This window comes from Malus sylvestris, chromosome 7, assembly GCF_916048215.2.
Source record: "Malus sylvestris chromosome 7, drMalSylv7.2, whole genome shotgun sequence".
Lineage (NCBI taxonomy): Eukaryota > Viridiplantae > Streptophyta > Magnoliopsida > Rosales > Rosaceae > Malus > Malus sylvestris.
The window spans coordinates 30135436-30159965 of NC_062266.1; the positions used below are offsets into that span (position 1 = coordinate 30135436).

A 24530-nucleotide genomic window follows, 5' to 3' on the forward strand; every position below is an offset into this window, starting at 1 on the left:
CTTCCAGACTGCTCTGAAGGCCGAACAGGACCTGCAAGCCGCCACGGCCGTTCAAGACACCCTCCGTCCGAAGATTGACGATCTACGGGCAAAAGGAGAAGCGTTAGCCGAGCTCGACCGTCAGATGGCCGAACTAACAAAACGTCGGTCGGTCATTGCTTCTGAACTTGCGAGGGACTTCGAGTCAGGCGGGAAGGATCGCCTAACTGAGTATGCGGCGGCCAAAAAACGGGTCGAGCGCCTGAGGCTAGACAAAAAGAATCGGCAAGCCGAAGTCATCATGGCCGACGTGCGGTGGTTGGAATTGAAAGCTCTGCTCAGCACTCTTCTTCCCTCGTCTCCTTGAATGTATTTAGACCTACTCATTTTTGTAATACCTGTCAATTTTAATGGAATGACTTTTCCTACAACAAACTTTTTATTCACGCATTTCCCATGTGACCGGATAGTATTTCTTCAAGAACTTCCCATTAATTGGTAATTTGTGAACTACTCCAGTCCGGTCTTTAAGATGATACGCCCCTTTACCGTATACCTTATGCACAATGAACGGCCCTTCCCAATTCGGCGACCACTTGCCGAACCTAGGATCTTTTATTCCTACGGGCAACACCGTTTGCCACACCAATTCACCCTCGCCGAACGTTTTCTGTCGTACCTTTTGGTTATAGGCTCGCTCGGTAATCTGTTTCTGTGCCACCAGTAAGTTATAAGCGTCAAGTCGCGCTTCTTCCAAATCTTCTAGTTCCTGTCTCATGGACTGATTATATTCGGCGCTAAACAAACTACTTTGTTCAATTAATCGCAACGAATTTATGCTCAACTCGACTGGTAACACCGCATCGTGTCCGTAAGTCAATGCGTACGGGGTTGTTGCAGTCGCCGATCGGGACGACGTTCGGTATGCCCATAATGCCTCGTTCAACTTCAAATGCCACATGCCAGGCCTCTCTTTTATTATTTTTTCGAGGATGCCAATCAACACTTTATTACTTGCCTCGGCCTGCCCATTCGCCTGTGGATAATACGGTGTGGACTGTTCCAGCCGAATTTTCAAATTGGCCGTGTATTCCTTAAACCTTTCGGCTGTGAAGATTGTTCCATTGTCGGTTATGATCGTTTCTGGCACACCGAACCGGGTCACAATGTGTTCCTCCACGAAATCGCAAACTTCTTTAGACGTTAATTCGGCATATGATTTTGCTTCGACCCACTTAGTAAAGTAATCAGTTGCGACTATTATCCATGCATGCTTAGCAGCTCCAGAAGTCGGCGTGATTTTGCCGATTACGTCCATGGCCCATCCTCTAAACGGCCACGGCTTAATGACCGAATGTAGCGATTCGGCCGGGACCCTTTGTATAGGCCCATGGATTTGGCACTGCACGCATCCTCGTGCAAACTCGATACAATCTTTCAGTATTCTCGGCCAAAAATAACCGTGTCGTCGGAGTAGCCATCGCATTTTCCGTCCAGACTGGTGAGCTCCGCATACCCCTTCATGAACCTCTGCGATCGCTCGAGCACTCTCTTGAGGGCCGAGGCATAGCAATAACAAACCATCTTCACCCTTTCGGTACAACTCGCTCTGGTACGTGACATAGTTCGTGGCGTGAGCCCGTGTCCTGCGACTGTGTTTTCCGTTAGGATTGTCAAGGTACTGCATAATGGGCTTTCTCCAATCATCTGGTACTGCCTCGGCCGCGCAAATTTCTATAGAGTCCTGGTCCTGCCGATCCAACAACGAAGGCAAGGACATGACCCTGGTGCGTATCACATTGTCTCGACGGAGGATTTGCTGATCAACCAAGGCCGGGTATAATTGTTGTAATATTGGTATCTCCCGGCCTAGCTTGCCCCCCAGGAGTTGTGCACCGGAGGCGATTTGAGCCAACTCGTCTGCGTCGGTATTATGAACCCGAGAAATATGCTCGAATGTAATGCCGTCAAAGGACTCGGCCAAATAGCTGGCGATCATGTGGTAAGGCGCCAGAGTACAACTCATGCAGCGAAAAGACCCATTAATTTGGTTAATTACTAGTTCAGAATCCCCGCAGACGAGGACACGAGTGGCATGTAGGTCAAGAAGGAGGCCTAGACCAATGACCAGAGCCTCGTACTCGGCCTGATTATTGGTACAGTCAAAATCCAATTTGAGCGAAAAATACCAACGATCGTTGTGAGGAGACTGAATGACGATGCCTGCACCGGCCGAGGACGAAGTACTGGAACCATCGAAATACATCGTCCAATAGTTGTCGCGGGTCACCACCATGCCAATCTCAACATCAGCACCCCCGAAATCATAAGGCGAAGGGTGCTGGGCAAGGAAATCGGCCAACGCCTGTCCCTTCATAGCTTTTTGCGGCACGTATTGCAAACTAAACTCGGACAACGCCATCGTCCATTTCCCAATTCGGCCCTTCACAATTGGCCGGGTAAGCATGTACCGGATAACGTCGGTCTGGGCAATGACTTGGGTGACCGACGGGAGCATGTAATGCCTAAGCTTGGATGCAGCGAAGAACACGGCGAGACAGAGCTTCTCAACGGCGGAATAATTGATCTCCGGAGGACTCAGATTACGGCTGAGGTAGAAGATAGCCTGTTCCCGGCCGGCATCATTGTCTTGCGCGAGGAGGCAACCGATGGACTCGGCGGCCGCCGAAATGTACAGCTTGAGAGGCTTACCGCGCTGAGGAGGGACCAGGACAGGTGGGTTTGTAAGGGAAACCTTGATCTGTGTGAACGCCGCCTGGTGCTCCTCATTCCACATGAACTTATCGGAGTCATTGAGCTTCAAAAGTGTGGAAAAGGCTTTCATTTTACCTGCCGAATTAGCAATAAATCGGCGTAAAAAATTGATCTGGCCGAGTAAGGACTGTAATTGTTTCTTCGTTGTTGGGGGTGGGGCGGTGATGATTGCGCGTGCCTTGTTCTCATCGACTTCAATCCCACGATGATGTACGAGGAAACCAAGAAAATTCCCGGCCGATACACCGAAGGCACACTTGGCAGGATTCATCTTGAGGTTGTGCTGACGCATACGGAGAAAAGCCTGTCTGAGATCGTCCAGATGTGTCTGTCGGCGTTTAGATTTGACGACAACATCGTCGATATAAACTTCGACGATGGTGCCAATTAAATCATGGAAGATGGTGTTCATCGCCCGTTGGTACGTGGCGCCGGCATTCTTGAGGCCGAATGGCATGACAACCCATTCGTAAGTGCCGAGTGCCCCCGGGCACCGGAAAGCAGTTTTGTGCACATCGGCTTCGGCAATAAATATTTGGTTATAGCCGGCATGTCCATCCAGAAAAGATAAGATCGCATGATTCGCCGCGGCATCGATTAACAGATCTGAAATCGGCATTGTATACTCATCTTTGGGCGTTGCCAGATTCAGATTGCGAAAATCGGTACAGATGCGCAGTGCACCACTTTTCTTTAATACAGGAACAATATTCGCCAACCATTCGACATATCGAGCTGTCCGAATGAACCCGGCTTTCAAAAGCCGAACTAATTCGTCCTTAACACTGAGTTGTACTTCGGTCGAGAATCGACGAGGTGGCTGACGGAAAGGCTTGAATCCGGGCTTAATACGTAATTCATGCTCGACCAAAGCACGATCTAAGCCGGGCATTTCATGATAACTCCAAGCAAAACAATCTTTGAATTCCGTAAGCAAAGCCCGCAACTCGTCCTTCATTTGTTGAGGAAGTAACGCACTAATAAACAAAAGTCGTGGGTCATCGGCCGTCCCAACATTAATCTCTTCCAAAGGGTCCTTGACAAGGGGCCGATAATCTTCGAGCTTGGCCGGGGCGGCTCGAATTTTATCAAAAGATAATACAGGCCCATTATCTCCCTCAGCAAGGAACTCGACGAGGTTGACACCCGAATTTGGTTGTTTGGATATCGTATACCAATGGGCCAGCAGTCGTTCCATAGTAGATGAAACCGCGGCCCTACGTGCTTCCCGATCGGCGTCAAACATCGGTTTCGGGGAGAAAGTTAGCTAATCCGAGTCTCGCCGAATCCTGCTGGACAGTCTCGGCGCCAACCTCGATAGCTTTCTGAACGGAAATCCGAGTCGGCCGTCCTTCTTCATTGAAGCCTTGCAACGTAATATAGCCGACGTGATCGTCATAATACCGTGCTTGAATCATGTTGGCTTCGAAGGGCTGGCTATCGGCCGGATGAACAGTGACCGATTTGCCGTCCCAAAAGACAAGCACTTGGTACAATGAGGAAGGAATACAGCTGGTTTGATGAATCCAATCTTGGCCGAGCAAGGCATTATACTCGGTTTTGGAATCAACCACAAAAAAGGCGGTCATATGGGTGCGACCGGCAATATTCACAGTTAACGGAAGCACACCTTTGGTGTGGGACTTGTCGCCGACAAAACTGCTCATTGTGATCCCTGACGGAATAAGTTCGTCATTGGAACGGCGTAAGGCCTTCATGATGTTCAGGGGCATGATATTGACAGTAGCTCCACAATCGACAAAAACCTTAGAAACCGGATATCCCTCGATGTGTGCCGTTACATACAATGGCTTTAAATGGTGAAGCTTGGCCGATGATAAACGAGGGAACAATTCGGCCAAAGCGGCCTTTAGGCTATCATCTCTTGCTGTTGACTCGCCTTCAGCAATCGATATAAAATCAACATGACCAGGTTCCTCGACAACCACATCTCCATCGAGGAAATTTGGTTGAGCCGTGCTTGATTGAAAATCGGCAGGTAATACATGAACCATACTAATTTCCATATTATCCAGGACGGACGGGCCCATCTGGTCGAGACCCTCCTCGTTCGGTTGGTTAGCGACTACGGACTTGGTTGTCGTCAGAGTCGGACAACGAGATTCTTCCGTCCCTTCAACAATGTCACCCGGCGGAGCTGCTTCGGCCACTTGTTGGCTCCGCGTGACCGCCTCAGGTAAGGTCGAGATTGACAATGAGCTTGGGGTCAAGTCCTGAACCTGCTCCTGGTAGTGTAGCCGAGCATCCCTAGTGTCAAGATAAGCATCAAGACGGGCAATACGGGCGATTTCATCGGTCGTAAGGCCGAAGAGAGAAACTGCTGAAAATACTTCAAAGTGATACCGTAAATACTGAAGGTCCTCTAGCGAGAAAGGAAGGTCAGCGACATCGATATCGGTATACGGGTCAACTTCAAATCCAAAGACACGAGCTTCTCGTATGTGCTGGAACCTTGCTTTCAATCCTGGATCTGAGGTCTTCTGGATGATCCGCTCAGCATCCGGACAAGCCAAGACAAGATCAATGGTGTCCTGACATGCCTTCGGCAAACCATACAAATCGTTGGCCGAATGTTCCTTATGAAATTCTCGCATATATTCCAAAGACTCCCCAAGGAACGGGGGGTGCAAATTCCGTCGAATTTTGACCAAAGGCTCTTGGATAGCTATCGGGGATAATTTGCTTTCGGCCTTTTGCCTGAAATGTTCAACACGTGCCTTCATTTCCCCTGGTCGAATGAGAAGTTTGATCCGCTTATCGGCTTCTTCAAACATGGTCTCGACGTCTTGACCGACCAGCCGTTTTCCCTGAGCCAACTCTGTCATAATTGGTGGAGGTGGTCGCTTTTCATTAGTGGCAACTGTATCCTTCGGTCGCCACTTAGGGGCCGAAGTTTCTTGGGCTGCTTGTCGGCGAGCCATGTAATCCATCCGTTGATGCCGGCGTTTCTGAGATTTGGACAACGCGGTATAGACGCCCTTCGAAGAATGGTACGTATACCAACGTTGATCTCTAGGCTCAGGAGGCTTGAAGGTCTTTTGACTCCGTGATGATCCTGAACTGCTAGAATTACGCTTATAGTAATCATCGTCATAAAATGAAGCATCAAAATCGAGGCGCCGCCTGACCGGGGGTGTTTCTTCCATCCGTACTTTAGGACCGAGCCTCCCAAAAACCCCATGGTGTTGGTCTTCATTGGCTATCTTTTGCCGAGTTACGGCCACGGGTTGCGAAGAAGGTTTCTCTTCTGGTTCACTGTCGACCTTCGCTTTACATTTCCTGCACAGAACCGCTGTCCCACTATCTTCATCGGCGCTATACTCCGTCAAAGATTTGACAATAGCGGGCCCCGTTAAGGCCGCAGATAGTTTATTTGAACGCGAATCGGCCATGAACCGTGGCCGAACATTCTGATTCCGCGGGCGTTGTGTCTCAACCACTTCAGCCTTGCCTTTCCCTTTGTCCTTGGGTAGGTACGCGTCGACCATATTTACTGTTGCCGTGGGGAACGGATCAGTATCAACACTCATCCTCTTCTCGGGGAACTTCAGTTTGCCATTATCAATCCAGCTTTGGACGTTATCACGAAATACGACGCAATTGTTTGTCGTGTGTTTGCTCGAATTGTGGTATTTGCAATACACCTTTCCTTTAAGCTCCTCGGCCTTAGGAATGTTATGACCAGGCCGAAGCTTAATGATTCTTGCTGATAACAGTTGGTCAAAAATTGCGTCAGCCTTGGTAATATCAAAAGTATAAACCTTTGACGGTTTCGATGTTCCTTCAGTGGCCGAGCGACTTTTGGCTTCTCTAGAATCAACCTGAGTTAATGCCTTGCAAATGTATGGTTTATCTATTACTATCTCAGCCGCATCCACACTAACACATTCATCCTCGGTTGATGCATAATTGACAGTAGGGTTCTTGTAAATCGTTCCCCGAGTTGGAGTCTTCGAAGTCTTTTCCTCGCGGAGCAAATAATCGTACTGCTCGACATGCTGGGCCAATTCGTACATGTCCCGAAAATTTGCCCCCAAGAATTTCTTTTTGTATTCGACGTCAAGACCATTCAAAGCAAGTCTGACAAATTCGACTTCGGGTAAGGGCACTCGGCACCAATTCCTAGCCGATTTAAACCTAGTAAGATAATCCATTGGTGACTCATCAGACGCTTGAGCCATCCGTGCTAATGAAGAAACTGACATCTCCATCCCCGGCCGATAAAATTGCTCGTGGAACTTCTCGACCAACTCCTCCCAGTTTTGGACGGAATTAGGCGGGAGATTGATGTACCAGGCAAATGCCGAGTCGGTCAATGAAAAATTGAACAGCCGTAACTTGTGGAAATCACTATTCACATCTCCACATTGCGCGGTGAAACGAGCCACGTGCTCCAACGAAGACAGGGACGATTCACCAGCAAAAAGACTAAAATCTGGGATCTTGAAGCCCTTCGGGTATCCAAACGTCTCAACGTAAGCTGGGTATGGATGAATAAACTTGGGAAACTTCGGCCCTTTCTTCATAGCGGAGTCGATCATCCGCTGAACTTCGGTCATATCAACAGATGCTGCTTCGACCCTTTGGTCGGTCCCGTCTGACCTACTGTTCGACCCTCCTCCCTTCTCTAAGTTAATTGTTTTGAGCGGGGAAAGAATAGGCCCGGCCGGTACAATCGGTGCCGGGTTGTTTTCTGGCAAGCAAGTTTGGCGAAGATCGAAAGGCCTGCTGCCACCAACTTGGCTAACCAGCATTTCGAGCAGTTTGGTTTGCCGATCATTGGCACTGAGTATCGCGTCCTGCAGCTTGTCAATGCCTCGACTGAACGTCTGCTCGACTGACCGAGACTGCTCGTCCAGTCGCTTTCGGAGGAATGACCTCGTTGGTGGGTCTGTTCTTTCACCACCATCCTCATCACATTCCTCTATTATCCCTTCATTGAGAACGCATGTGTTTCTGTTTGGGATCTCTAAACCACGGAGTTGACCGCCGAGATTAAGTTCTCTCTCTCGGCGAGTCGCGCTCGTGGACTCAGGTGTACCAACGCTAAGGGGATTCTGCGCCTGTGGCACACTCTGTCCTATGCTCTGACTCGGTAAATCGGCTGTCGACTTTCCCATAGCTGTTTTTTTTTTTACCGATCGTGTTTCAATTGGCATGAACTTCGTAGTTTAGCACTGGGTCCCACTGGGCGTGCCAAAATGTTGACCCTAGAAATTACAAAGCCTACGTGGCGCGCAGGCCGAGTATATTCTAAGCTAACTACGTCCTTCGGTGATTGCGGGGCGTGCCAACTCGTCGGCCGAGGCTCGGCCGAGGAGTAAATTTGATGATGCTGCGTTGGGTCGCGCTACTGACTTCTGCGTCTTGCGATTGCGGCCGAGAAAGGAACACGTCTCGGCCTCTTGGGTTCTCGAGCCTGAAGACAAGGCTGCTATTTCTTACAAAGTTCACGAACCGAATTCGGCTTGCAATATGCCGAATGTAATAACTGTGACACCTCACCTCGCCGAGAAGGCTAATGAGATGACCTCGACCAACAAGGATTCGAAAACCCTTCTCGACCGAGACTTGGATAGGTAATCGACCGTTCTCGCCGCAGTGCTGTTGATGCCAACGGAAGATACTGCGAGACCGACCGACTCTACGGTGACAGAGCTATCTATGCCGACTTAAGATATCACCGGTTGCTTCCACAGTGCTGTTGATGCCAACGGAAGATGTGTCAGCGAAAAAAGGAAAAGAAAAAGATCTCAAGTTGTGAGAGTTTGCGCAGGGCAATTTTGTATTGATTTTGTCGGGCTTTTCCATTGCTGAATGTCTTGTATTTATAGAAGCAGAACACCGAGCCCGAGTTCTAATCCTATTCGAACTAGGTTTCCTTCTCCGGATTAACGTTACCTCAATCAGTCCTACCTCTGCTAGGACTACGAATCTAGTCCTTAACTGAGCCGGATTCGCCTTCTAGTTTTACTGATCTCGTCGAGGGTCCCTATTGTATTAGGACTCGACTTGCACTCTGATTTAACCGATCTAGGCCTAGAAGCCCATGAGCTGAAGCCCCCATGACTTTCTCGCCGTAGTCTTCCCGGGCCGAAAGTGATACCTCCCTCGGCCCAACTGCTATTTTGGGCCCAAACAGGTCCATGAGCAACCTGATTTTATGATCCCAAACCAATCTGTTGTGTTAGAAAATATCATCTTGGAACTTGGAAGATCCACTGGCCTCACATTAGGAATTTTAATTGAATTGTAAGGAGCATTTTGGACAAACTATCTGCATGGTATGATTCTCTGGTTCCCAGAGGGAGGAGGAGAAGAAGTACTGGAGAGAAATGGCAAGTGTAGGCAACAGTTGCTTTGGCTCAGTCTTCATAGCTCCGCTTGAAAACGATGCGTTTTAAAGGTCTCCATGCAATTATTTAATGGGTTCCAATAATTCCCAGAAACCCAACAAATTTATTGTGGATTCCCAGAAACCCACAGCAGCAGACCCTCCAGTTCCAAGAACACGATGGAGGAGTACAACACTGCCATGAAGAAGATGATGAAGAACCCCTACGAGTACCACCATGATCTGGGTCAGTCTCGTAATTTCCCCACGTTTACATTTCTGTAATTTCGGCTTGCTTTTCACTTTTGATGGATTGATGATTCTGTATTTTGTTATCTTTTGTGGGCTTTTCTCTATTTTCTGATTAGTTGTGTGGTTTGATCTAAAGATTGAAACTTGAAAGCGCTAAATGCAATTTTTATACAAACCAAATTTAAGGCTATGTTACAACAACAACCAAGCCTTATTCTACAAAGTGGGGTCATTTGAATGAATTCTAGAACGTCACTGCGCTCAGTTTTGCATCAAGTCTTCCGTTAGCTCTAAGCACTCCATGTCTTTTAGTCTCTTTCAAAGTCTTCTTAAGTCTTCCTCTCGCCTTTTTGCTCTGACCCTCCGTCTCATAGTCGTATCTTTTAACTGGAGCATTTGTAGGTTTTTAGTTCATGTGTACAAACTTTAGATTATATATTATAACTCAGTTGCACACTTTTGATCTCTACTTAAATGTAGGATTAGTGCTTTAAGATACTAACTATTAACTTTTCATTGCACCTTTTCTGTAAGAAATTCTGGCACCAGTTCAACTTTTATTCCCCTAATGGAGGAGCGGGTGTCACAAGAAGAAAGTATGCACTGCATTGCAGAAACTGTTTTTCCTTTTCTTTTCCTTCTCTTTGGTCCAGAAAACTGTTTTTGTATCTGATAGGCGATGCGAAAAGTTCAGTACTTTGCAGTAACTTCGAATAATTAGCTACTTACGATCACATCAGATATCAGTCTGCGTAGATTACCACGATTTTGAGCAGCAGCACTGACATGTTGCTGAAGTTGTCGAGGATTAGGACGTTTCTTTTTGTAAGTGACTAGTGATTCAGGACGTCTTTTTACGAATTTGGAATGACTAGGGACAATGGTGATAAGTGAAGTTTAAGTGACCGGAATTTCAGGTTTTACATTTGGGATAAACGTTGAAGAAAATGAACAAATACGGTACTACGTAAGAGTAGAGAAATTAGTACCTTACTACCATGCAATCGATTCCAGTTGCTTCAACTAACGTGATTGCTCGTGTTCAATTTTCAGGCATGAACTGCACACTGATGACCGATGACTTGGAATCCGGCTCATGAGGAGACCCATATTTATACTAAAATGACCGGCATAACATAATCTTTCTTTCCTTGCAGAATGGTCTACCTAAAGCAGTTGCATCGCTCGAATGGGCCGTCTCCAAGGGAAAAGGAAAAGTGTGTGCGCATTGCACTGCTGGTTTGGGAAGGGCTCCGGCTGTTGCAGTTGCTTACATATACTGGTTCCTTGGAATGAATGTGAGTCCTTGTTTCTCTACATATTTCTGCTTCTTTCCATCAAGAAATCGCACAATGCCGGACCCTTTTACGGCCGTTTTAGTGTTCCGGACTTCCAGTGAAGTATTGAGGCCTCGATGAAGTCTAAATGGCATTGAGATTTTCCGTTTCTTCAGTTAACGAATTGTTTGAAATTGATAGCTACACAGTCAGTCTTACTTCCAAGAGACCTTGCGGGCCAAGTAAGATGGCGATAAGCGGAGCTACCTACGATCTGACCAAAAAAGATCCATGGAAAGAGCCCCTTGAGAATCTTCCTGAGTATGCATTTGAGGACATAGCAGATTGGGAAAGGAACTTGATTAGAGACCGCGTGTGTTCTCTCCGCGGAACTTGATCATTTCGGTAAGTACTTCTCGTCTTAAACTTCAATTTATAACCATAGACAGTGTGCTCAGGAACATTTGGGCCATGTCCGAAGACACTGGTGCCGGAAATTGCCCTGAAACATACTTTTTCGCGTTGTATGATTTCCGGCGTTCTCTACGCATGAACGAACAATGGCCTTTTTAAAGAAACTTAAAGAACAGAGAGATTATTTCTATCTTAATATTCCTCTTCTCATTTACTTTTCACAACTCATCTTTACACTTACATTTCGATAACTATATATAGTTAAGGCTATGTACCAAAATATCTATGACAGCCTGTAAACATAACCACCTAACTAAACTATACAATTGTAATAATACAGTTATAACAAGAATGATTTTCTAACTACAATTATATGAACTGTTATGACTTGGCATCTTTATCTTTACACCCCCTCAAGCTGAGCTTGGAAAGACTAGGAGTGCCAAGAGAGAGCTTGGATTGAAGGAAGAGAAACCGATGTTTAGACAGAGATTTGGTGTGAATATCGGCGATCTGATCCTGACTACAAACATACTGAATTTTAACCAGATTAGCAAGGACCAGCTCCCTGATATAGTGGTAATCGATCTCCACGTGCTTAGTGCGGGCATGAAAAACAGGGTTGGATGCAAGTGAAATGGCAGAGATGTTGTCGCACCAGATGGTAGGTTGGAGCGGGAGGGGGAAACCAAAATCTCTGAAAACCTTGCAGATCCAGGTAATGTCAGCGGCAGTGTGAGCAAGAGACCGATATTCAGCCTCAGTAGAAGAACGAGCTACTGTAGACTGCTTTTTAGCACTCCAGCTGACTAAATTGGAGCCAAGATACACACAAAATCCACTCGTGGATCGTCTATCAAAAGGGCAGCCAGCCCAGTCGGCATCAGAGTAAGCTGATAGAGTAAGAGGACCCTTAAGAAACCAGATGCCATGAGAAGATGTACCTTTGAGAAAACGCAAAATTCTCTTGGCAGCTTGCAGATGTAAGTCAGTAGGAGTATGCATAAATTGGCATACTTGGTTGACGGCAAAGGAGATATCAGGCCGAGTCCAAGTGAGATACTGAAGACCTCCCACAATGGATCGATACTCGGTTGGATTTGCCAAAGGTGTACCACTGTGATCCAGTTTGACAGTACCAAGAGGTGTCGAACAAGGCTTAGCACCCTCCATTTTTGTCTTGTGCAAAAGATCCAACAAATATTTCCCTTGATGTAAAAATAATCCGTTTGTGGTGCGTTGGACTTCAAGTCCCAAGAAGTAATGTAAGGGTCCTAAGTCTTTGACAGGAAACAAAGAACTTAGCTTCTGAATGAACAGATGGCAGGCTGAAGAATCCGGACCACTGACCAAGATATCATCTACATAGACAAGTACAACCACAAGAACTGGAGCCTTGAGAACAAAGAGAGATGCATCAGAGGAGGACTGAGTAAAGCCGAGAGACTGAAGAGACTGAAACAGCTTATCAAACCATGCCCGTGGAGCCTGTTTGAGTCCATACAGGGACTTTTTCAATTTACACACATGATTTGGATAGTTTGGATCACTGAAACCAGGTGGCTGATGCATGAAGACTTCTTCCTTTAAATCCCCATGAAGAAAAGCATTGCTAATATCGAGTTGATGAAGAAACCAATTAAACTGGACAGCAAAGGTTAACAGTATGCGAATGGTGACAGGCTTGGCGACAGGACTGAATGTCTCTTGATAGTCTAGACCCTCTTGTTTGTGAAAGCCCTTGGCAACAAGCCGGGCTTTATACCTGTCAACTGTTCCATCAGGCTTCTTTTTGATTCGAAATACCCATTTACAGCCAACAATATTCTGATTGGAAGAAGGAGGAACCAAAATCCATGTACCAATGGATTGGAGGGCATTAAATTCGGCCTGCATTGCAGTTCTCCACTCAGCAAACTTAGAAGCTTGATTGTAAGTGGTGGGGATATAATCAATAGAGGATGAGAGGGGATGTTTGGTAGCATTGTAGGCCCGAGGCTTAAAAATACCATTTTTCGATCGAGTGACCATTGGATGTGTGTTATGACTTGGCAAAGGTGGAGGAGGTGATGGAGATTGAATCGGGACTTGGGAGACAGGAGCAGTAGGAGAGGAAGCAGGGGTAATAGGGTTGATAGGAGGAGAGCATGTTGGAGCAGAGGTGAGGGTAGAAATAGGAAAATGTAGATCAAAGGTAGGAGAGATAGGAAGGGTAGAAGAAGAGAATGAAGATGTCTTGGTAGTGAAGGGAAATGAGTTCTCATCAAATTGGACATGCCGAGAGATGTAAACTCGGGCAGTGGCTATGTCTAAGCACCTATAACCCTTATGTTGTAAGCTGTACCCAAGAAAAACACACTGCTTGCTTTTGCCATCAAGTTTAGAGTGAACATAAGGTTTTAACCATGGGAAGCAACTACACCCAAAGACCCGTAGGCGAGTGTAGTCAGGGAGTGTGTGAAATAGTAACTCCCATGGAGATTTTAGAAGACCAGAAATGGGTAACCTGTTGATCAAGTAAATGGCAGTGGAGAAGGCTTCAACCCAATAAACTGAAGGGACTTGAGAAGCGACTAACAGTGTTCGTGCTGTTTCTACAAGATGTCGATGCTTGCGTTCTACACATCCATTCTGTTCAGGTGTATGTGGGCAGCTGTACTGATGAGAAATGCCATGCAAATTGAGATAAGACTGAAAAGAAGCACTAGTGAACTCACCCCCTGAATCAGAACGTATAGTCTTTATTGGATTGCCAACAGATTTTTCCACATAGTTCTTGAAATTTACAAAGGTAGAAAACACCTCAGATTTTCTTCTTAATGGAAAGAACCAGCTATATCTGGTGTAATCATCTACTAACAACAGATAATACTGAAAACCACTCACAGAAGTCACAGGGGCAGGTCCCCATACATCACAATGAATTAAAGCTAAACTATGAGGAGTTGATGACTTAGCAGGAGAAAAGGGCAGTTTGTGATTCTTAGCAATGGCACAATCTGAGCAGAAGAAGTCAACTGAGGATTTACCATGCAGTGCAAGACGATTACTAGAGATTACTTTCCGAAAAATGGTAGAGGAGGGATGACCCAATCGACTGTGCCAAATCTTCACTGGAGCTTTAATACTGACAAATGCTGATGAAGAAACAGAAGAGATACCTCTGGAAGGAAAGCTTTGCAAAGGATAGGATCCATCTCTAACGGGTCCCCGCAAAAGCATCTTCCCCGTAGAACGATCCTTTACAGAGGATCCATCAGAGTCAAGGGTTAATGAACATGAATTGTCATTAACAAATTGAAAAGCAGACAATAAGTTGTGCTTCATTTGAGGAACATGAAGTACATTGTTCAATTTAAAGGAATGATGAGGAGCATGTAACAAAGAGGAACCAGTATGAGTGATGGGAAGACCTTTACCATCACCAATGTAGACTTTATCTTCACCAGTATAAGGAGATGGAGACGAGATGTTGGAGATGTCATTGGTTATGTGAGAAGTTGCTCCAGAATCAATGAGCCAGGAAGGAGAAGAGGACTTGGCATGATAGTGCGCACACATTGCAGCAAGCTTTGCTGGAGGGATTTTACCAGAAATATCTGGATTCATGCGATCAAAGCAATCGATTGCCTCATGACTTGTATTCCCACAGATCTGGCAGGAATTACGAGCACCCGATGAAAATGAACCACGAGAGGAGGAATGCTGACCACGATTGGATCCAGAAGTGAAGCCATGAGTGTAGTTGCCCCGATGATTGCCTCTATGACCTCGATTATTAGAAAATCGATTATTCCGGCCACGATAGGAGTTATATCGAGAAGAGTTATGGAGAGGAGGCTGTTGAGCAGCAAAAGCCTGAGGTGGTGTAGGAAGAAGAGGCGGTGAAGCGTGAACCGAGAGAGCATGAAACGGTTCAGTAGGTGCAGAAGAGGCAAGTTGCTTCCGTCGATTCATGGAAAGCTCTTTGGTGAGTAATAATCCGTGCAACTCATCAAGAGATGTGGAAGAGAGACGAAGCATGATGGAGTCGATGAATGATTCGAACTCATCAGGAAGACCAGCCAGGGTAGCAGCAATTAGATCTCGATCTGAAATCGAAGCGCATGCTGCAGTGAGTGAATCTGAAATTTCTTTGATCTGCTGCAGATAATCCGCCATTGATTGAGAGTTCTTCTGAATGCACTGAAGGCGAGAACGAAGCTGATGAATGTGCGCATCAGAAACACCACCGAAGCGCTGCTCAAGTTTAAGCCACAGATCTCTGGAAGACGAAACACCGACAGTGAAGGGAATGACTTCTTCAGAAAGTGTTGAATTGAACCAGATGAGAAGATTCTGATCTTTCTCATACCAAATCTCGAAAGCAGGATTAATCGATCGATCTGGTAGAAATGGCGCCGGACAGGGCTCAGTGCCATCAATGAGTCCGAGAAGCTTGTACCGGCGAAGAATAGGGGCAAAGAGAGCACACCATGGTAGGTAATTCGAACGCTTGAGCTTGATCGGCACCATGCTGCCAATGTTCTGAATCGTGAGAGAAGCGTACGAATTGGACAAATTAGGGTTTGAAGAAGAGAAATTGGGATTCGGAGTCGGAGAAGAGGAACCGGTGGGCGACGCCATCAGATAACAAGATGTAAGATCCAAGATGCGAGATCGAAGAACAACACTAGTAATATCTCACAGATCGAAGATGAGATGAGTGAACGGAGACGAGAGCACGGCGGAAGAGAGGATGATCGAAGAGAGCGTGAGGCGGCGGCGATTAATACCATAAAGAAACTTAAAGAACAGAGAGATTATTTCTATCTTAATATTCCTCTTCTCATTTACTTTTCACAACTCATCTTTACACTTACATTTCGATAACTATATATAGTTAAGGCTATGTACCAAAATATCTATGACAGCCTGTAAACATAACCACCTAACTAAACTATACAATTGTAATAATACAGTTATAACAAGAATGATTTTCTAACTACAATTATATGAACTGTTATGACTTGGCATCTTTATCTTTACTTTTCACCTTTTACAATCTCCTGCTTGTTAATATTGTGAAGGTATGCCGATGATTGACAGGTTCCCATGCCATTAGAAGCTGAAAACATTGTTGATCAACGCAATGCAGCATAGAGTTGGTACAGGGGATAGGCGGCGGGTTAATTTCTGGGCAATACTCGATCCGCCGGACGCCTTTCAAGAATTTTAACTGCAGTTTTGTTCCCAGTACAGTTTCGTTTCAGTTTAGAACTAGTGATCCAACGGTGACTATTCGATTGCTAAATTTACTCACACATGAGCTGAAAGAACTTGCATTTCGTACATCATCGTACATCTATCTCCGAGCCAACATGCTCGATGTTATTTTCGGTTTTTCTTACAGTAGATAAACAGCAAAAAAATGTGTTCAAGAAACATTAGGAAGTGGAATGTGTCCGGAGTTTTGCGAGTTCAGCTTGACGGCGACCTAAATGAAACGCAATAACTATCCATAGCAAACAGACCTGGAGAAGAACAAGGAGGATCAGCATTAGTTCATCGTTGTTCGAGATAAATAACCCGAAACAAAAAAACTGCAAATGCTTCAAAATTCAAACATACAGGCAGGCCGTAGAGAGAGACAGTTGGCGCTCTTCCGTTAAGAGTGCTGAAAAGTAGCTTGTACATTCCTGCTGCTGTAGCATCTCCTAGTCGTTGAACAAACACATCGATGCAAACCTGCAATATAACAGACTCGGTTAATAATGTTTCAAATTGTTGGTGATCTGCTTAAAATTTCACGGTACATGATTAATGCAATATAGGGCACCAATAAGAAATCCTCGGTAGATGAACACGCTTGACAAAGAAATCAAATCGAAATTATTTTAAATGTCAAAAAGAATTCAGAAACTCGTGCCTTGGCTTTGTATTTTTCATCCTGCGAGACGACAGTAAACAGGAGTTCTCTACCTGGTCTGGTCAGAACATAAGTAACAAACTGCACAGAAACACAAAAAGAAAGCCGTAAGATCCAACTTCGCACTCCTCTCATATGAGATTTTGACCATCGTTTTTATCCAAATGAAAGAAAGTTCACCTATGCTTATTACATAAAATTAACATTTTTTAGCAAATTACATGCAGATGTCATGGTTGGATTAAGCTATAAGATAAACTGTGAAAGGGAAATCGCAACTCAGAAGTTAGAAAATACAAACCTTCCGCAAGGTCTCAGACACTGCGATGGCTACCCAAGTTGGCCAGACAGCAATAGCAACCAAATTTAAGAAGGCAACAAATGGAGCCGCGCATATAGCTGTAGTAACCCCCACTATAGTTAGAAAACGCCCCTGTGATAAAACACACGAAGTGATTATACCCAAATACCAATATTGATGTATGATACAAAGCATACACATCTGTGGAAACATTTGTTGGAATTTCATGACAGTAAATAAACAGTGTAACAACGTCGTAGATCAGTTGCATTGCACTTTCAAAGCAAAATTCATTCTATAACCACTACCAAAACCAAAAAGTCAGCACTATAACCACTCTCTAATTTGCTTTCAGAATTTTTAATTTTTCTTGTGACACCTAGAAATAGGAACGTGTTGATCATAAGTCATCCTCCTCCAGGCCTGAGACAAGCTTTCTTTCCTTCAGAAACATAACAGGATAGGACACTAAATTGACTTCAGCAGGAAAGCAGAAAAGTGATAATGTTAAAAGCAGCTGCATACATGAAACTAACTAAGGACCCGCTTTTAGCAAGCAATGAGCTAAGAAAATATTCTACAAAGGATATCTCACGTTAGTTACCATAGAAACTAGACAAAATATCAACTATAAAACAAAATCTCCGAAGAACAGCCTACTGTTATGGTAAGTTGTCCGGCAAGGATAAAAACAGCAATAAAGCTGTTTATCTGAGCCAGCAATTTTCTTCTTCCAAGAGAGGTAGTAACAGTCATGGCAATTACACTCACTTTCTGCAGTTACAAAAAATCAGAGATAAAAATCAGCTGAAAGACAGAAAGAATGAAAGACGGAACACAGAAAACAGGAGAAACGGAAAATAAAAATATATGGGGAGAGCAACATATCCGCAGACAAGAATCCATTTTGAGTCAAGTCAGGTAATATAGTATCAGATAGAGACGCTAATTTAGAATTAAGTTAGACCTTGTGACGTCTTACCTGAAAATAGAAGAATGAAGAGATAACTGCACTCAACCACAGGAACAAGGACACATACAACAAGTAAGATGATGACAATATAAGCCAAAATCCATCTAAAATGGTCCACATCTGAGGCTTCACCACCGGAGTAGGGGACTTGGGAGAATTTCCCTTGTTGTGCATGGTTTGCCCATCAGACTCATTCTTCCGATCGGGGTCAGATTCTCTAACAATGAAAAAAAGAAACCATGTCAAGAAATAAAGTTATATAACAACTTATATATTGTACATGTTACTTCAAAGAATGCAAGCTTATAGTTTTTTCAGGATTGTTCAACTGCAGTTGGGCTGGAAATAGTTTGAAAGAAAATTCACTAAATAATTTGAATCCCAATAAATTTCAAACTTAATTGGCACACGAAAATTCACCGCATGTCTGAACCCATGAAATAACATTCCAAGACAAGATCACTTACGACATTCTAATAGCTCATAATTTACTTAATATGGAGAAACAACAGATATTATTACAAATTGTAACAGAGAGTTCAGTGTCTTGACTCTAGGCTGTGCTTTATAAAATATTTAGTTTTTTCATGCAACAATATCGCAGATTCCAGTGCCAAATGAAATTGATAATATGATTTAACCTGATGGGAGATAATTCTCAGGGAAATGAGATAAATCCAGGGTTATCCCTTTTGATGACTGGGCAGCGAACTCCATTAATAAAGCAGAAAATAGCAGTAGAACTGCAACAAATCAATCCATGGTTTAAGACATATCACACACAGGTACTATCAAATTCCAAAAGACTGAATAAGAAAACATACATGGCCCCAACCTAGCCATTCCCGTCGCAAACAATGACCCAAAAAGCTGGCCTAGTGTGGCACCGGCACCAATAAAACCAAATAATCTTGAACCTGACTGAATACACATCTAGTTACAAGTGTAACAAAAATTCGTATTGCAATCACATTTGTGTGGCAGGGATAGGATACATACCTCACAGTCCATGACATCGATTATTCTAGCCCAAGTCGAGGAAATTGTAATTAGATTAAGTAGGGCAATCTTCAAAATAAAGCATAAATTTTTATCACTACATAAAGTTTGATAAACAAATTACTTTACATATCCGAAATAGATCCCAATAGATATTAAAAAAAAGCAATTAGATATATTCATCATACCCAGAGGAACAATGCAATTCTGACCGAGACATAGAACCGGCCAAGGTTCTCCCATGCTACAGAATATGCTGTACCAGCTTGATTAACAACTACCTTTTCGTCATTTACTGACGCGGTGTCTATACTGACCAAGCCCTAGCCATACACAAGGGAACCATTCGGTACAATACAAACATATTTCAAGAGTGTAAAAAGCAAACAAATCAGAAACAAACTGTACCCTAATGAGATATCATCTCACCTTCACCTCAGCTTGTGATCCAGCTGACGAAGCACGCCATAGAAAGAAGAATGCAACAAGTGATACACTAAAAAACCTGAGCATCAAAACCAAAGCCTGGAATTTCAAGAAGCAACTATTACAGAGCGATACGCAAACAAACACATATCGAAAACCTGGCACGAACCAGCTATACCCTTTTACTCTTCAACCAAAAGTTATCAAGTTACAGAAGCACCCCATATCAAAAGAATCAATTTTTATCACAAAAACAACAATTTCGAACTGCGCATGTCGTAAAATGGCGGAAACACACGCATATCAAAATCTGGCATGAACTAGCTACACGCTTTTGCCTTTGAACCAAAACTATAAAGTTACAGAGACACCCCATATGAAAATAATCAAATCTTTACCACAATTTCGAACTCCCTATATCGAAAAAAAATGGCGGAAATACACACATACCTTGCCTTTCGAAACGTTGGGCAAAGAGAAGATGAGAGTTGCAACTGGTGCGGCAATCGATGTGAGGACCAATGACCCCACAAACAGGCTCGGCAGGTTCGACAGGCCTAAGGAAATTGCACCCTCATCGCGCAGCGGGAGCACTACAAAGTAAGCGCACAAAATCTGCATTGGGAAATCAAAATCTAGCTGAAAGAAAAACAACACAGTTTTCGAAATTTAGCAAAGGGACTGGAGAATTAGGAGAGCTTACGAAGAAGAAGCAGGATGAGGAGTGGAGGAGAGCTGAGATCTCGTGAGGGTGCACCACGACGAATGTGGAGAGGATTGTATCCAATCGGGACCTGCTCATGGCTCCTGTGTAAATGGAGGACTGGATTTGTTCGATTAGTGGTGTCTGAGAGAACGAAGAAGAAGAAAAATGAAGAGTTAATTAAAATTTGGTCCCTGAAATCTGCGGTGGTTTTACTTTGGCCCTCAATCTATTGTTTTTGTCTCAAATTGATCCATGCATTTTTTTTAAATGTTAAATAAAAACAACAGTGACGTCAGTTTTAAAATCTGATCACATTGACTTGTTGTTAGATTAATCACTTCTTAATTTAAGTTGTAAGCGACTGACTGATTGACAGATTAATCTCTTCTCAACTATCATATTATTTCAGATATTCGTTCGATGAATCAACCACAGTACATTTATCTAAAATTAAGGAGTTTGTGAATGACCTAGGGGAGGTATGTATGCTTGTATCCTACATTTTCATGGATGAATTTGTGGAAGGCCTTACTAATACGATCAATCCCTTGATCAATTGAATGTTCTTGAAAACTCACGGGCATTTTCATTCGATATTCGTTGCAGGTGCACTTTGTTTGGTTCGCGGATGATGTTTGCAGTGTTTCAGTGAACAAGGTCAATCAATTGTTCAGAGCCTAACAGTACCGCGCAACGAACTTTATGTCGTCGTATGTGGATGCAAAACTTTCTGACTTGTAAGACGGATCCAGAAATTTTTTCTAGTGAAGGCAACCGAAAACAACTAAGAAAACCTTATTATAGTATGGTTATACACAATATGATATTAAGGATGATTTCAAACGATGATGTATCACAATTTCAATGTTACAAAAATTTCAATATAGTAGTGAAAAGTAGCAAAGTGATGAGAAAAATATAAGTACATAATAGGTGAGAGAGTTTTTTTCGATTTGAATGATAGAACAAGAGCACTATTGCTCACATAACATTTGATATAGAGTATAAGTAGAACGAATGTATGTTGGATATTTGATACATATATTTTCTTCAAAGTTAACTTATATGTATTATATAATTGTAGTCTACAACTAAACAAACGAATCACTCGAGTGGGGGCATCTGCCACTAGTGAGCCTTAGTTGGCTCCATCCATGCTTGTAACCGCAACGAACTTTATGTCATTGTATCTGGATGCAAAACTTTCAGACTTGTACCGTGCAACGAAATGGTGAAATTAAGCATATCATAGATTGCCAATTGAAATGTTCACTCGTTGAAGAATACCTCAAGTTTCATATCCTGACGGAACATGAACGAAAAGAATGGAAAATTATGCCAGGCCTTGCATGAGGAAGCGGCAGCGAAGTATGCAACATATCAATGACTTTATAACGAAATATCAAACCTGACAGTACGATATTGATGACTAAGCGTCTGAATCTAAATGATCCGGATTACGAATCTTTGTCCTTGGGTACATTTCTGGGAAGTTTGTTGAAAACACCATCATCCACTATTTTATAATGCTTTGAAAACTGCCGGTGGATCTTTCCGCAACACCTATCCACGGTCTCTTCATATTTGCTGTATAAGGCTGGAAGTGTTATCGACAAGATTGAACCTGCGACCACGAAAGAACTTTCTTTAGTATAAAACGTCACAAGGCACATGAATGTATTCAGACCTGAACGAATAGTAAAGCAAAATCAGGAAGGGAGAAGTTCTCCCGGAGAACTGTCATACAAACATTGCATATAGCTACATGATATGCCAAATAATACCAATAAAACCCCATACAAGACATCACAGATCATTCATTTGATAGTCCCAGGAGGATGAAGCACACACCGATATAGGCAAGCGTAAAGAAGGAGAAAAAGCTGCCAATGACGGACAAGAGCCACAAACAAACCACCACCTGTCAAAAATATAGTAGCTTGGTAAGACAGTAATAGCTACAGATGCAAAGTAGCATGTGAACACCTTGTAGTTTCAGAAATAAAATAGATCCTGCAAATATAATTCAAACCCAGCGATTCCTGTATTATTATCGTAACATTAATACTGACCTTGAAGAATAGTCTAAAGTCTTTGCCAAGAGTGATGTCATGAGCCATAAGCAGCACATTGTTGATTTTAACACGGAACGACGCTGCAACATTATGAACCATTTCCTCTGATACAACTAGCTCCGGTAATGTTTGCAGTTGTCTACACAAAGAATATGATAGTTATCCTAATTGAAAACAGTCCCAATTCTAGGGAATATGATAGTTATCCTAATTGAAAACAGTTCCAATTCTAGGGTAATAAAATACCAGGGAAGAGGGTAGAAATTCTTACTTATTTCTGAAATCAGCATAGTTGGCACAAAGGAATAAGAGTACAACCAAAATCAGCAAGACATCTGCACAAATTGATAAGAATGATAGTCCAGACCGCTCGAACACAAGCCAAGAAACTGTAGCAACAATGATAGTGCCAAAGGAAACACGCCCCCGCTTCCACAACAAAATATCAGCAGCTAAAAAGAAAAAGAGATACAGTGAAGAAAAGAATAAAGACAATGTTGACAAATCAAGATAGGCATATATGCAAAGACACGCTGCAGGTAAGAAATGATGTAAGACAGTGATATTGGCAGCCAATTTCATGTAAACTAACTTGATACTTTCTATTTTAACAAGTGAAAACCATTCTCGGGTCAGTCACTACAATATTCAGATACTTAAAATCCAACTCCTACATTCAAGTTGTTCACATATGCATGAATGAATAACGAGGGAACAACAAGCCTAGCCATTTACAAAAGACTCTTCAGGAAGAGCAAATGTGACAGGAAAAGAACCAGGCAATTTGTACACACATACTGAGAGGCAAATGTGATATTCCAAACAACTGGACAATGGGGCATACTGGGTGAGCACAACTAGAAGCCTAGGATATATCTACCAGATTCAAACTTGTCTGCATGCATCAGATCATAACACAAATATGCTGTGCTTAAACCTTGCATTATGGAACGATGGCATTTGCTCCTCTATCACAGATTCACGATACTTCGACTCTTGTAAGGAATGTGCTGGTAGAGTCAATACGATGCAAATTAACTCAACGAAACGAATAAAGTTAGCTTGCTCTTCTGTTTCCCCAAGTCTAACACATAATTCAAGGAGCAAGCTTTGCGACACAGCGCTCTCCTACAAAAAAATGCAAGTGATTCCGCTCCAAGAATGCCATTAAACCCTCCTTCTTCCCCTCTTTAACTCTCAGGCATCCTTTTTCCTCCAGCAGTTGCAACTAACCACACATTCTTTTCAACTAAAGAGCACAATAATCAACTGCCCGCTTTACCGCAACCTCTACATTACGCCTTTACTCATCCGTTGACTCTCGCCATCTAACGCCGGTCTAATTTCTAATCAACCGGCAACATAGACACTTCAAGACAAACCAGAACTACATTCAAGTTGACCATTCAATTCTACAAACTAAATGCAACCCAATATTGCTTCATCTCACATAATTAAGAACCCAAAAGGCATAACATTTTCGTTTTCGCAAGAAGCTAAAAACACAACATTTTCATTTTCGCAGATTATCAAGTGACAAAACCCCCAAAATTTAAAAGATGGAAAGGAAATTATAGAGATACCCCACAAACCCAAATTCCAGAAATGTTCTAGAAGTTTCAATCTTTCAATAATTAAAGTCAAAATAAAACAAAAAGTTTCAATCTTTGCCCACCTCGACCGCCGCCCAAGCAATTGTGCACTGACTCTTGACGGCCAAACAACCGATACGCAGCGCCGCAGGATGCGGCGGTGTAAGAAGTGGAAGGCACCGCCTTCCGTCCATCCCCATCTCCCTCTGTGCTGCATAATTCTTGTGAATTCTCCATCAAGCAAAGCAACGAAGAGTACGCAGTTATGAAATTCGTCGGTGTTCCTCGAATAACTGAAACGGAGAGAACAGGTTCCTCTGTTATGATCTAAATCATCTGACGTTTGAAGACTTTGGTCTGCACGGGATTCTTTGCCGGGACACCTGTCCAATTGAGTAACGACAAAAACAGGGTACCAAAAGAAATTTGGAAAAATACAGGAACTTTAACGAAAAGCACTCGATACTGTTTACTTTAACGAAAAACCACATTTTTACA

The 24530-nt window shown here is 43.5% G+C and overlaps 1 protein-coding gene, 1 long non-coding RNA gene and 2 pseudogenes across 2 annotated transcripts; 1 reads left to right on the forward strand and 3 right to left on the reverse strand.

The window, feature by feature from the left end:
- The first annotated feature begins 9110 nt into the window (after window positions 1-9110).
- On the forward strand, window positions 9111-11035 carry LOC126627894 (phosphoglucan phosphatase LSF2, chloroplastic-like; annotated as a pseudogene).
- Window positions 9576-10214, reverse strand: LOC126627896 (uncharacterized). Its single transcript, XR_007625163.1, has 3 exons — window positions 10123-10214; window positions 9884-10030; window positions 9576-9748 (listed from the first exon to the last, which is right to left on the reverse strand). It is a non-coding gene; the product is annotated as an uncharacterized LOC126627896 (long non-coding RNA).
- Window positions 11036-16357: 5322 nt separating the features above from the next.
- Window positions 16358-20964, reverse strand: LOC126627889 (uncharacterized; annotated as a pseudogene).
- A 359-nt stretch (window positions 20965-21323) lies between these two features.
- Window positions 21324-24438, reverse strand: LOC126627893 (reticulon-like protein B16). Its single transcript, XM_050297465.1, has 5 exons — window positions 24116-24438; window positions 22712-22892; window positions 22438-22579; window positions 22217-22286; window positions 21324-21989 (listed from the first exon to the last, which is right to left on the reverse strand). Exons 1-5 carry the CDS (start codon window positions 24267-24269, stop codon window positions 21823-21825), a joined length of 714 nt encoding a protein of 237 aa, XP_050153422.1. The 5' UTR covers window positions 24270-24438; the 3' UTR covers window positions 21324-21822.
- Between the last annotated feature and the right edge of the window lie 92 nt (window positions 24439-24530).